Source organism: Cinclus cinclus, chromosome 15, assembly GCF_963662255.1.
Source record: "Cinclus cinclus chromosome 15, bCinCin1.1, whole genome shotgun sequence".
Taxonomy (NCBI): Eukaryota; Metazoa; Chordata; class Aves; order Passeriformes; family Cinclidae; genus Cinclus; species Cinclus cinclus.
In genome coordinates, this window is record NC_085060.1 from 4,047,072 (window position 1) to 4,061,711 (window position 14,640).

The 14,640-nt window shown below is 40.7% G+C and overlaps 1 protein-coding gene across 7 annotated transcripts in view; it reads right to left on the reverse strand.

The window, feature by feature from the left end:
- Positions 1-314: 314 nt before the first annotated feature.
- The window catches only part of TAF1 (TATA-box binding protein associated factor 1), a 29,014-nt gene continuing 14,688 nt past the window's right edge, over positions 315-14,640 (reverse strand). For 3 of the 7 annotated variants that reach the window (XM_062503006.1, XM_062503011.1, XM_062503012.1), the window contains 18 exons: positions 14,118-14,359; positions 12,614-12,821; positions 12,197-12,362; positions 11,836-12,047; positions 11,480-11,588; positions 11,187-11,285; positions 10,433-10,610; positions 9,084-9,151; positions 8,577-8,699; positions 8,143-8,235; positions 7,976-8,060; positions 7,406-7,473; positions 7,211-7,327; positions 4,354-4,479; positions 2,994-3,092; positions 2,629-2,779; positions 1,738-1,915; positions 315-710 (listed from right to left, as the gene is read on the reverse strand). In XM_062503006.1, coding sequence (XP_062358990.1) covers positions 494-710; positions 1,738-1,915; positions 2,629-2,779; positions 2,994-3,092; positions 4,354-4,479; positions 7,211-7,327; positions 7,406-7,473; positions 7,976-8,060; positions 8,143-8,235; positions 8,577-8,699; positions 9,084-9,151; positions 10,433-10,610; positions 11,187-11,285; positions 11,480-11,588; positions 11,836-12,047; positions 12,197-12,362; positions 12,614-12,821; positions 14,118-14,359 — 2,539 coding nt within the window. In that variant the 3' untranslated portion in view covers positions 315-493. Of the gene's footprint in view, positions 711-1,737; positions 1,916-2,628; positions 2,780-2,993; positions 3,093-4,353; positions 4,480-6,869; positions 6,872-7,206; positions 7,328-7,405; positions 7,474-7,975; positions 8,061-8,142; positions 8,236-8,576; positions 8,700-9,083; positions 9,152-10,432; positions 10,611-11,186; positions 11,286-11,479; positions 11,589-11,835; positions 12,048-12,196; positions 12,363-12,613; positions 12,822-14,117; positions 14,360-14,640 lie in introns of all 7 variants that reach the window. The other 4 variants (XM_062503008.1, XM_062503010.1, XM_062503009.1 and 1 more) reach the window with 3 other exon arrangements.

Genomic DNA, 14,640 nt, shown 5'->3' on the forward strand with positions numbered 1-14,640 from the left:
TTGGTGGTAGTAGTTAGGTAGTTCCCAAAATCACTCAAGGGTCAGACATCAGACACTGTATTTGTGGTCCCAGAGAAAAGCCCCCACTTTATGAAATGAAAATTGAGTTACAGTTATTCATCAACAGCAAGTATTTCATTCTGAGCAAGCATTTTTTCCTCAGAGACAGGCACGTATCCAACAGGCCAGTGTTTCTGAGGAATTACTTTACATCTATCAAGACTGAAGAACAAACCATAAAATTTATATCTGGATTTGGAGCCAGTACAGGCTACAACAACCCAAGGCTTCAGCAGGACACACTTGTCTAAAGCTTATTTTTTCACCATTTACTCATTCATATAACATGTTTTATAACCAATTAAAATATCTAAACAAAAAAAAAATACTGTTAACAAAGCCCACACTACGCTGTTCCTTGCACCAAACTGGGACAAGAGAAATTCAAGAGCCAAGAGTGGTGCAGGATGACCATCATCTCAGGGAAAGGAGCTCATTCATCTGAGTCCAGGTCACTGTCTCCTGCAATGGAATGAAAGTCCTCGCTGTCCTCCTCATCCTCAGACAGATGGACCTGACTTAAGACACTCGGTCCTGAGCGCTGCTGTTCTTCCTCTTCCTCCTCTTCTGAGATCTCATACCCTCCAATGCTGCTGAAACTCGTGTCTCTTGTGTTGGACTTTGGGTCTGGTTCTTCGTAGCTGCCATAACTAGAAGAAAGAAGAAGAAGATAATTTCAAATTACCTGCTGATACCAGCAATTTGGTATTTAACTCCTGTAAGAGCTGGCTTGAAATCCTGTGAACACTAGGAACCACTGTGCATTTCAGTTCTGTCACTAGCCAGCTTTTTAAACCAGAAACTAAAGAAAAAAAAAGTCATCCAATGAAGTAATTCCAGTATCTTCACTCCACTCTGACACACTCCAGGCAGGAAAAACTGATTGCTCCAATAGCTTCTGTCACCTTCACTGTAGACAGAAACTGCAGGACTCTTTTCAGTCCATTCTCATCTTCTCTAGCCCTTCCTGCTGACTCTTGTCAAGGTTCTGGGCTGGACTGACCATTTCCTGCCAGCCCAGCTACCTATCAGTTCTGATGCCTGTGATTTATTAGGCAAATATCAATAGTGGCACTAAGGAACTGAATTCCACAAGCAGAAGAACAGAGAATCAAATACTTATACTCTACAAAATTCCCAGAAAAGGGAGAGTAGGATGCTGTTCTCTCAAATGCAATAAAAGTAAAGCTCATAGTGTTGTACTTCTGGTTTTCTAATAATTGCACACCTTCCAAAATACAGAATATGCATATTCCTGTACTTCTGGACTCCGACTAAGCAGCTGCATTTCAAGTCAGGACATGCTTGTTCTTAGCAGGAAAAAATAGTTAATCTACTAAATCACTTTTTAACTTCAAAGGCATCTTGTAGTTTGAGATAGCTTGTAAAAACCTTTATTTGTCCTGCCATCAAAAACCACTATGTACAAGAAATCGTCTAGCTTAAAGAACTGAGTGGGTTGGGGTTTTTTTTATTTAACTGATATTTTTATTAGTGAAAATCTAACAGCAACCCCAAATTTCTGTCACTAAGAATAAATGGTAATTATGGTTGCAACGGTAAGAACAGTTACAAGATAACTTTAAGAAAAATGTGAGATATTCTTCAGGTTTTTATGATGAACAGTTCAAAAATCTTTAAGAGAAGGGATTTTAACAGATTCCCAGCTCTAATTACCTGATATTGCTGTCCTCCATAACATGAGATGTCTCCCCACCATCCCCTTCATAGGACATCATGCTTTCTTCATTGTCCATGCCCATCCGTGTGTTCTCTTGAAGAACATGAGGTTGTTTGGGTCTCACTGCGCTGGGCTCCACATCTGAGTCACTGCCACTCTCACTCAGCTGGATAGCTGTGAAATGAACCAGTGTTTGGTCACGAATTTCCAGGTTTGTTCTGCCACTCACATTTCCACTGTCTGTGTTTAAAGGCTGCAGTATTGACTGTAAGGAATGTTTACTAAGTCGTGTCTCCACAAGGCAGCAGAAAAGGTACCTAGGAGGTGACACCATACTGAGTACCCAATTCTGATGTTATTCCAAAGCAATCTCATTACCACCATTACTCAGAAAGGCCTTGTGTCTTGTCTACTCTGAAAAATTCCCCTTTCTTCCCCCTTAATAATTTTCAGAAGTTGTTGCTAAATACCACTATATGCATAAGTTTGTATTAAAACATAGAGTCTGAATAACCTCTGTACACCTCTTCCTGTTCGTGATAACATTGCTTTAACATTAAGATTTTACATTTAACATTGATAACCCTATTTCATATAAAAATAAATGTACTTTTACTAAACTACCCATTCCTGGCTCTGCATACCAAATCACACTCGCAGTGTTTTCAGAACCATTTGCAGTTTATGAAAGACAATCAAGATCTGGTCTTAAGTCTGCTTTCATGTTTGTCTGCACTTACAGCATTCCTATTCTGCTTTTGTTTTCAATCCCATTTGTGTGCACCCAGTTTCCTCATCTTGCCCCTCTGGTCTCTGCTCTCTACTGCATGTTTTTGTGATGGAAGCATGAGATCAGCTGGGTTTATGAACAATCAGAGGACACTTACATGAGAAAGGATTGTCTCCCTCTTCATCACTCCCATCATCATCATCCTCTCCATCAGACATAAGCAAGTCTTCATAGAGGACACTGGCCTGGGGCTGCTGGGCTGATCCTTCTTCTTCATCAGCAAGGTCACCATCTGCATCTTCAACTTCCTGGGCCACACAAACAGGGATGGTGAAGATCCAGCAGCATGCTGCCATTTCTATCATAGATTTCCCACTCTGTCCATTCTGAAGCATTCCCTCATTCCACAATGCTAACTTTTCCAAACTGCATTTTAGAGACTGTCTCAGGGCAGCAGACACAACAGACAATCCTGTAAGCCAGCACATACTCTGTGGCTGGGATTTCTGTAAATATACTCACTGGGGCTGGAGTCTTAGGCTTCCCATCATCATCCTCATCAAATCCTTCAATATCCACGTCAGAGTCTTCCTCGCCCAGCCTACCCCGCCCCTGGCGCATCTGGACAGGAACAGAAACAGCAATGGCACTGAGGAAGGCACAACTGGACATCACCCAGGGGGTGTGAGAGACACCTGGGCCACAGAGGTGGGTGTGGGAGTACAGGAAAGGAAAGACAGAAAGGAAAATATGTATGTATCACTCTCAGAGCAAGGATCCTTTTTCTCTTTATTGCAAGATCAGAGAGCACAATCTCCACACACTTATATCTGATGTGCTCATCCTTGAATTGGGAACCTCCAGCCTTACAGCACTGGAGTTCCTTGTTTAACTAGTTATTTCTGGAAAATAGCACTAGGTTATAAAAAAGTGCTTATTTTCATAATGTATTTTAAAAGCATACAGCATTTTCCCTGAATCTTTTCCTGTCCTTCCCACAATCCCCATGAGTCCAAGATAAAGAGGACATGCAGATTCTGTCCCAAAGACTATAAAATTCTACAGAAAGCTTGAAGACCTCCAAATCTAGAAGGCATTCACAAAGCTGCAGATGGCTAGAATACTACACAGAACTATTAATAACCAATCTCTGTTTGCCTGCATTGTTCAGAATAGCTCTCACCAGTCTTTCTGGTACCACCTTCAGTCTTGTGGCCCGTCACCTTCCTTCTCCTGGTAATTTATTTTCATATGTTACTGTGCATTCTTCTGCTATTCCCTCTCCTTCAACATTTTTTTGTTTTTGTTTAATACAGAATAAAGACTAAGGAAAAATATTCCATGGTTATTGTAACAAGTTAATTTATAATGATTTAATCCCTTTAACCTGTCTGCCTTTTTTTTCCCTTTTACAACTGCAAGGTATCTACAGTGGCAACCATCTCTTCCAAACTCCTAATTGTCACTGGATGCAACCATAATAATGTAATTGTGATCTTCTGAATCTGTAGAATATCCTTCACCATTTCCCAATTCAGAATTAACAAGGGATTGCATATTAACCCTCAGTAGCATGAGTCACCAGGTTTCTACTTCCAGAAGTAGTGAAGCAAACAAATACCTGGCCTTAGGCAGATTCTTTTGCAGCTTTTGATTCTCCATTCTTTGTTTTGCAGTGTCTCAATTCCCAGTGCTCTTTAATTTTTTTTACTTTTGCCTCAGAGCAGTCAAAATGAAGAAAATATCACAACTTTTGGAAGATATTTCCTTCTCTGATTGAAAAATCTGATCTTTGTCACCTGTTTCCTATAAAGTCATTGCCTCCTTTTAATAATTTGCTCACACAACTCCCCAACCAGATGAGAAAATGGAGGATTCTGACCTGAGTTCCTCGCTTCCCTGTGGTAGTGATGGGAGTGTCCATAGCAGACAAATTGCTTTCATCTTGATAGAATGAAGCACCATGGGACACACTGAGGGAAGTGCTGGTATCATACAAATCTGGTGGCTAAAGTATAGGTGGAAACAGTAGACAGAACATTCTCAGGTACTGAACTGAGACTGGAACAGTATCTTGAGAGGCAAGACTGGGACTTCAGGACTTAATGCATCTTTTTGGCATGGTGTTCATATTATTACACACTGTTTAATCAAAATGAGCTAATTATTCTTAAAGAATAAATGGGGTAAATGCAATGGCTCACAACCTCAGCTTTGAAGTCTGCCTAACAGCAGAACAGAAGTAAGTACTTCTATACAGTGCTATTCTACAGGGGCCAAAATCACAAATGGGCTCAAAAGGATTCAATAAATTTATAGAGAACAGACTTCTCTGCAGCTCATGAATACAATGGTCCAGGTGCAACACAAGTTTAGGGTGCCTGAACAACCAATTCCCAGACACAGAGAGGGTTTGCTGTAAAAATGATCAATGTATGTTTGCATCCACCTACTTCTGTTCCCTGCCAGAGACAGGAGACTTGATTACATCAACCTTTGGTCTGACTCAGCATGGCTCTTTTCATTTACTTCCTACAATGGGAGCAGTGTTGCAGCCCCAAATGCTCCAATCAGAACTAGGAAACGTCTAGCACATATGAAACAGCAAAGCTTCAGCTTCCAATCAGTCCTATGTAAATAGCTGTCTCCACCTCTAAAGTTGACAAAAGCAAGAAAAAGGGGATCTGGATAAAGTGTTCCAAAAGCCAACCTGCAGTTTGCATGCAAATTGACTGCTGAAGAGTTAATGAGGAACTACATAATAGGATTCTGATAAAGTTCCCTCACAATACACAGTTCATAGATCATGACAATACTGAAAATCTTAAGAACAACAGCAATAATTCTTAAATTAGGCAAAACAGGCTTCCTAAGAATATAAACACACGTGTAAAGCAAACAGCTGTCAGCTGTATTTGCCTTGTATATCCTGGAGGCCAACCTCTGAAGACACATATGGGGAGACAAATGTTGGCTGTCACACAACTGCATTTAAAATAGAAGGGACTAAAGCCAAGCAATCTCCACCAGACCTGCTGTCTGTGACAAGTTAGAGAGTGTGGGAAGTGTGACTGCCAAGAAGCAGAGGGAAAGAGTGGCCTTTAGGTGCCAAGCTCAAGGGAGAAGGTCAGAGAGCTCTTTCCTCTTACAAAGGCTAGTTCCTTGCTCCTTTCCTCTCTTCTGATCATCAGCTTGGAATAAAATCAGAGGAAGTAACATTGGTCTTGGGAAGGAAACCATCAGGTAAGAGAATGGCATTTTTTCCCTCACTCTCTGATGCATTGCGATCACCACTGAGGCCACTTCATTGTTGAAATATGTCAATAAATAGTTCCAAGAACTCATCCCCAAAGACCTTCTTGCAGCCCAATACTTCCTATTGGCAGGAAGGTCTTTTTCCATTATACTCAGTTTCAGTACTCCCAGTCTGCTGAATTTGATCATTTCTAGCAATCACATTCTACCTTCCTAAAATGCTACTAAATTTGTGGTATTTTTGTGGGGAAGAGATGGATGGAAGGGTGTTAAATATTGCCTCAAACCCAACTGTGTTGTGCTATCAGGGCTCAGCCATACAGTATTTGTATACTTCTTGCCTAAACAAATTTTAAACTCATTTTTCTCTTAAAAATAATCTTCATAAGACCTTAAATTGTTCCTGAACTTTAAACCCTTTTTTTTTTCTGCTCTGACTGCTAAAATTAAATGCAACTTTCCAGATGTAATAACATCAGACTTGCACAGAATTCAGAAATTATTGGTCTACAACTGGGATGAACAACTGCAAAGAAAGCTTTGATTAGTCTTCCTATACCACAACATTTGCATTTTATCATTCCATTATCAACACAGAGATCTTTCCCAGGGCCTATGAACTTTTCCAAATAAACAAAAGGCACATCTCAGACACTAGGATGACATTGTCTGCTTTCCTAGGCAAATTCCAAAGATAATGTTAGTTTTCATGAATTAACTTGTCATTCCTGGTAAAAGTTTTACACTGATGTTTTTAAAAACAACCAAACCACCCAAAATAAGAAGAATTATTTTTTAAAAATCGAAGTAGCTTGTAAGTCTTTACCAAACTGTAGACATTGAAAAGAAGCCCAGCATGAATTTGCTCTGTAACACATAGAAAATACCTGTCTCACACAACTGTCTGCTATAAAACAATGATACAGTTTAAAATCATTATTTTCCACTAGAACAAAGAGATGTAAAGATTCCCAGCAATGAGGGCACAGTTGGACTTTGCTGACCATATTAGGCAGTTTCTTTACCCACAGCAATGAGCCTTTCCAACAATACCACTACCAAACAGTCCCCTGGATTCCTCTAAGCACTACATCCATGCTTTGTCCTCATTTGTTCTCCCTCCTTACCTGTCCACTGCTTGACTTCTGAGGGTTTCTAAATGTTACACTTGCACAGTGTACACTTGCACGACCTTCCAACCAACACTCAGCTGTACCTGACTGTACACAGCTCATCTTTAGACCAATTTTACTACTTGCTTGGGACATGTCTCTCTTTATCCTAGGTATCTCACTCTCTGAAGCAGCAGAACTGCTTCTTACATTTATTCTTAAAAAGTAAGGATTAGCACACCATCCAACAAGATACTCTACTAAAAGACAAACTGCAGACAGATGGAGATCATGAAACAAAGAGGAAATCTGGGATCAAACACTCAGGAGATTGAAACTAAAAGAAAGTGAAAGCCTTGCTTGGTCACTTGCCTGTGGAGTGTAGGGACCAGGGGTCATTGGATCAAGACTTTCCAGATCTGCCTCCTCCAGTGCTGCTTCCTTAGCAGTAGAGATGTCTCTCTCGAGTTGAGTCAGGTGTTCATCATACTAAGAATGAAAAAGCTAGCTAAGGTTGCAGAACAGAAAATTCAAACTGTAAATATTCCAGTAAAGTTGTCCACATACCTCAGCTAAAGTCTGGTAACAGATGTTTACAATCTCCTGGGCTGTTTTTGTGTACTGGCTGTCTGACCCTATAGTAAAAACAAATCTCTTTATACATTCTGATGTTTTTTCAATTCCAGACGCTGAGACAACAAGACAGGTTTTGGTTACACAGGCCCCTAAACCCCAACTCCTTCTGATGTAAAGAGAAATACAAAGCAGGGCTCACATATGGCTAAAACAGCACAACCAGTTTGTTCCAGCATTAAAAGTATGATATAGGACACAGGAAGGTTGCAGCATGTCTGCCTCAAGGAAATTCCCAGAAACAAATCATTGGATCAGAGACACATACTGAGCAAGCAGAACATCCTCCCCAAAGGTAACTGCCCCATTCTGCAGCAGATGGTAATAAAGATTCATGTGACAATGAAAACAGCACTGTTTAAGCATCTCTTTCCTCAGGAAAGGAGAACAATCATCAAGTCCATGATTCACAGCCTCGGGCCTCAAGACACTTTGGCAGTACAGGTGCCCAGATGAGTTAATTTAAGTACAAAAGGTAGCTGAGGCCTTATTTCCACCACCTACCATTGTACTTAATGCTGTTGGCAAGGATGAGGTTAACATCATCCAGGAAAGTCTCCCTGTTCTGGTATTTGTGTTTGGAGATATTCTGGAAGAGAATTGTCACCCTGTAAGTGATCAAGACTAAATACCAAGTCTACACGAGAGACTGCTCAGTTCAAACTACATACCTTGCGGATGGTCTCCAGATCCATTGGATTAGCAATCACCTTGTAATAATCAGGAACAAACTTTTTGTTAACTGGATGGTGAAATGGCCAAGACTGAAAGAAAAAAAAAAAAAAAGCATCTGTGTAGAATTTTCTTCAGTTTGAGCTACAAATGTCATAAAACAAGCCTCCAGAACTGATTAACACTTCAAATGCATTTAAGGTATTTATAACAAGACATCTTGAATCCAATCATTTAATTTCAGGAGGGACACTGAGAAAAGATCTACCAGCTGGAATTTTAACTAGGCCTGTTGATATCTATTCAACAGTAGTGACATATAATACAAAATAATAATTTTACAGAAGACTTTTCTATTTAATATCACTGTTTTTCTCCTCAACAAGATCAGCACATTTTGCACATCACACACGCAGTCACTCAAGCTACATACATCTGGAACTGCCATCATCTTTTGAGTCACAATGTTATCCAAAATGAAGGAAAAGGCCACTTGATCATCATCATCCAGGAGAGGATTAATTGCTTTTTCCAATCGAGCCAGTTTATCTTCCTTCTGCAAAAGAAGTAGGGAACATCAGTGGCTGAACCTAAACTAATAACTCAACTATCATGAAACTCTGTCCCAGAGAGACTCCCATGCACCTTTTTATGAAAACACTTTTAATTAACAGGAGGTAATAGCCAGGATACAAGCCTATAGATAAAGTAGAATAAGAAACAAGCATCTGTTGTTTTCAGAAAGGCTCCCATGGAAACTGTTTAAAATGGTAAAAATTAAAATACCTTCTAGGGTAGGAGGAAGAACTCCCTTAATTTTCTACTACTCTCCCTAAACCCCTGTGGTTTTGCCCATACACATTCTCTATTCTCAAAGTCTTCAAACACCCCTAACCATTCCCCGCCTCCATTCTGACCACAACTCATTCACAGAACTTGCCTCTTTTAGTTTTTCATCACACAGGTCAAGCATGGACTGGGATATCTGTGTCAGTGAGTGCTTTGGCCCTGCAAACACACACAGCAAGTGCAGCTTGATTAAAAAGGCCCATGTCACAATATAACTTATCTTTACTCCTAAAGCATCGCTGATTATATTTCTGGCACAGTTAGGTGTACATACTCAAGTATATTCTCAGTACACACAATTATTCAAGTTCAACATGCATTTTATATGAGAAAAAGTTTCTTGTAGTAAGTAACGTTCCTGGCACACATTCTGGTAAAGTTTGGAAACCCTTTGGAAAGCAGCTGTGGCTGTGCCAGGCTGGCCTCCAAGCCCTCCACCTTTGCCAAATATTCACAGTATAAATCATGACATTTCTGTTACCTTCACTAAGTCCAGTCAGTGAAGCAGAACTGCTAAGGAAGGCAATATGGACATTTAAGGAATATTTAAAAACTCACAGCTTTAAATAATTTCAGGATTTCTCAGACATGGAAACGAGCATTTGCAACAAAGCTATGAAAAAAAAGGAGCTTATTTATTAGGATAAATCAGGGATTTAACTTTCAAAATAATAAAGGAAGCAGCAAAAACAGAAACCCAGTGCTGTCAGTGTCACCCTCAATGCTGCACAGCCTAGACAGACTCAGTGCAGCTCAGAGGTTATTCTGTCAAATTAGTATGTTTTGGACAAGGACCTTTCTATCAGCAGTCAGACTAAAGCTCACTCCCAATGAATCAGCACTTTTCTCCAGAAGATACATGCTCTGCCACAGAATCTATGCTGTTATTTTATCGTTCATTTTTTAAAAACAAGTTTCCTGACCTTCCCAAATGGGCAAAAAGTTTATTGCAACTAAGAATGAAAATATGCAAAATCATGACAGCAAACTCTACTCACTCAAAGCTGCATGCTCCAAGGCACTGGCTTCAATGGTTGTGAACTATTCCTATTTGCATTAAAAGATTCATTCAATAAAGCATCATAATGTAATCTACTAAAAACAATGTTTTCCTTAGCTATGAAGGAGGTAGGCAGGACTTGAAATATGCAGAATTCTTCAGTCATTGAGTCACCCCAAGACATAGACCCATAACTGAATTTCAATTACCACATCACAGTCATCATTTAGTTGTTGCTACATGCTGGAATTCACTTCTTTCTTATTTATTAATTAGTTCATTAATATACTCTTTCAGGTATATCTGGAAAAATATACGTTCATTATTGCCATCTGGCAGTGAATTTGTTCTGCTTTTATGTTGCTTTTGTCGACTCTAAAAGTTCCACAGCTATCCATGCACAACATATTAGCAGAAACAAGATTTCCCTGTGTTTTTACCATTGTATGTGGCACTGTTCTTCACAATGAGCTCCAGGTGTTCCCTGAACTCCTCCCGGGATGGGTACTGCCTCTTACGGACGTTCTCACGCAGGGTCTGTAAATCCATGGGCCGAGTAATGATCTTATAATAATCTTTGACAACTTTTGGGTTTACAGGCGTGTGAAAGGGATATGTCTGAGGAGGAAAAGAAACAAATGTTTATTAGCACAGTACTGGCACAGCTAATCTCAGTTTAACCTCCACAGTTAAACAGGCACTAATGTATAAAACCTTTACACACACAGTTCCTTAACTGCACCAGGTAAAATAGAATAAGCTCAACCCCACAACAGCAAACACTTTGTTCTACACAATATTCTCTTATACCATTATAAGAAGGAAAGTATCACCGAGAGTTCTCAGATGGTATTTTTGACTGCAGCACAAAAGTCAAGAAACTGAACTTTAAAACTCTCATTTCAACTCAATTCTTCTATTTAATCTTTTGATTTTGCAAGTTTCTGGAAAAGTCTGGTCAGAAAAGAGTGAAGTACAGATCCTCCCCAGTGCCACATATATAAAAGCATTACACACCGCTACATTTCATGCATCTTGTACTGGTTTTGTTGAAAAAAAAAAAGTAATAAATCACATATGAGCTTTGAACATGTATCCACACAAAACTAGCCAAATTCTGGTGTCTACAACACATACTCTACTTCAACCGCATTGCTTGAGATGCAGGATTTGGGTGTCATAGCTTAAACTTACATTGGGAAGATCTCTGATGTCATTGATGATGCCCTCCAAGATGGATGAGAGTGTCACCATAGGATCTGTTCGCCGCCGATGGATGGATTTATGGGGACGCTGAAGAAACGAGAGGCAGAAAAATGAAGGCAGTTCTAAGATGCAAAACATTTACTCACAGAAATTCTAGATAATTTAGCTAGTTAATTTTCTGGGCAGGCATGAGGAGGTCGCACAGGAGCAGCTCAGGGCCTGGCCAGTTGGTACAAACAGAGATGGAGGTGCTGCAGTCAGCTCAGTAACACTTCACTCACATTGAGATAATCACAGTGCACCGTTGTCCCTACGCGACGCTTCTTCTTTGGAGGAAGCTGCTGCTTGGGAAACTTCAGGACCAGGGATTTCCTGCGAACCTCATCAGCACTAGGCACAAACAAAAAAGCACAATACTTCCTCCAGCCCTCACGTGAATCAAGACCATTTGTCCCCCAGTACTGGCTGCGGCTCCATCTGCCATAACATCAAATGCACAACTGAAATAATGTAGTAACAGGTACTGTAAAGCCCTGGCACTTTATTCCTGTGACTAATACACAAACGAGTATTCTGCATTAAGCTCTCCATTGATTATTCTTAGTATCCTCACTGGTTTCTCTGCTTTTTCCCCTACCTCTCAATCAGTTGTTTTCCCAGGACAATCTTCGTTCCTTCAACTTTGATGAGCTCTTCATTGTCATTGTGAATGACTGTTTTTTCCAGCTCTTCCTCCTGCTCCTCTGTCATTGCAACAGGATTAGAAGGTGGGGCATTTGTTTGGTAGTAAAGAGGACAGAACTTATTAGTCCTCATGTGCCCAATTGCACCGCATGCTCCACATTTTAGCTGCAAAAATAGAAGGTGACACATCAGAATTCATATACGGGCTCCTAGTTTTGAGGCAAAGCATCATTAAAATCCCCCAGTGAGATCTTTAGTACATCACTAGAACAAAAAACCTCTCCAGCAGCCAAAACCTATATGGATATGCTTACTTTCAAGTCTGGACGCTCTTTCATTTTCTTGGGCTTCTTTTCTGGAGGGCCCTTGAGTTTCTCTTTCTCTTGGTTCCGCTTTAGCCGCCGTAATTGCTCCTGGATCCTGCGCCGCTCCTTCCGCATCTCCTCACGGTGCTGCTCATCAAATAGAGCAAACTTCCGTCTGGGTGGGGGAAAAACAATACTGGTTTTCCAGCCTAGTTCATGATTTGCCAGGTTCTCTTCTGCCAGGTCAATCACTGCACAAAGTTTGTGACACCCTCCAAATGGACAGCCATTAAACCTCTATTCCTCTCCACAATTACAGCACCAGGCTTCTACGCGCAATTCCACATCTCTTCACTCTGCCAGTGGAATGAAATAAGCCTACAGGCAAAGTTAAAAGAGAGCAGGAGGAGATCAGGAAGGCCTTACATGAACTCCTCATCCTTGGTGGTCCGTATGCGGCAGTAGGCGTCAATGACCGCGGGTTTCCGCACCGTCTCACACCTCACGTATTCCTTCCCATCCTCGTCCCTGAACGTGCGATAGATCTTGAGGCGGCGGCCGGTGGCAGAGGAATTCAGGCTGGTCACAGAGGCAGTGTCATCATCCTTGTGAGAGTTTGCTGAGGCAGCTGAAGCTGTCGCCACAAGAAAATGCTTTGTTTGCTTCTGATTTTTTTTCCCAAACTTTTCCAATTTTTATTCCAATCATTTGAATACAGCAGATAGTTTTGGCTTAAAAACTTCCGAGACACACATTTAGGAAAACCTAAGAGAAGTCTTTCCCTTGCTTGTTCATGTTCTTTTATCATGGCATGAAATCGAGCTGAAACAAAGATACCTAATTATCCACATAAGCTATAAAGCCAGAGGGAACAGCTAAAGTCAACAAGGACCCACAGGTGCAACCTGCAATGAAACTGCATTCTGGCCTGCAGATGGATTAGTTACAGTGCTTTTCATCACTGTATGGTTATCTGGCAGAAGCTGAAGGTCTAGAATTATCCCATTTTCAAGGAGTGTTCCAACCTGCGTGCCAAATGACCACAGAATGTTTCCATCACCATTCATAATTCAGGTTGAGAGGTTTTGTACAAAGTAACACTGGATATCTTCTCATGATGTAATAGTCATCAAAACTCTTCCACATATCCTTTATAAATGATTGCAGTAACTATTTATTACTGATTTATTCCCAATTTGAGAATAGATAGCAACAATAACATTGACTCGGATGCAGAGCTCAGCTTTGCTCTCACACATTCAACAAGTAACAAGTGGTCATGGGCACACTCATGAAGTTCATTCACAGTCCAAATGTTTTACCAGCCAGTCAGAGACATGTCAAGCTCTCTGTTGGAATGCACTTAAAATAAGCACATCTCCAGGAGATCCAAATCTGGCAGCTGCCCAATTTACCTCCAAACACACTGCCACAGCACATAATGTAACAGACACAGCTTGCAGACTGTGCCTGCTTCACACACAGAGCTGTGTGTATGCAGAAGATCCAACTACAAAACCGTAAGAAGGTTGCAGGAACTATGTGTGAAGACATCTTGAGAAAATACTGAAAAAACAGCTCCCCCTGACCCACCCTCCCTAAAAAAAATAAACCAAAAAAACCCCACACACCAAAAACTTTAGCAGGAAGCAGGAAAGCAGCAGTGAGTAAAGAAATACCAGAGTATGTTTATAGATCAAAATAAACAGAAGATATGAGGCAAAGAATATACTTCACATGTACTTTCAGCCACTAAGTGCTCAAGAGAAGGAAGAACCCCCAGAGAAGGAAAAGCCCCAGATAAGCATGTTTATACATTCTCCCTGTAAGGAATCCACACTCTCTTGAGAGGCCAGAGCAGCACACTTTGCAGCCTGACGTAAAGCCTTGCATCCCTTCCCAGACACAATTCTGGTGGTTAGTTACTTACACAGCCCCTTTTTGTCTCTCCTGTCCTTTTTGCCTCTGTCTTTGTCATTGCCATTGTCTTCTCCCAGGAGCATCCTTTGCAATTCCTTCCGTTCCTGCTCTTCTCTCTCCCGAGAGAGCTGAGAACTAGTTTTCTTGTTCTGTAACATATTCTCAATATTCTTTCCCATCTCTTCAAAGTCACTGTCTTCAGCTGAACTGCTATCTGTGTCTGTTGACAGGATCTCAGTGGACTCCAGAACCCTAAAATAGGAGGCATCCTGAAAGTCAGTGAGTGTTGCCCTCCCAAATTAAAAAAAAAAATAAAAAATAAGTCTGTTACCTTCCCAGAAATACAAAGGCAAAGATGATGCAAAAGTTTGAGAATGATACAAATCACTACTACAAGCATAATATATTCCCTTCTCAGCCCTCCTTTTAACCCCCACATCTAAAACATGAACTGTTTCAAGACAATCTTCTCCAAATAGTTGATCTCTTCCTCATTAACAATACTTTATTCCCTCATCACTCTCAAGTCTCAG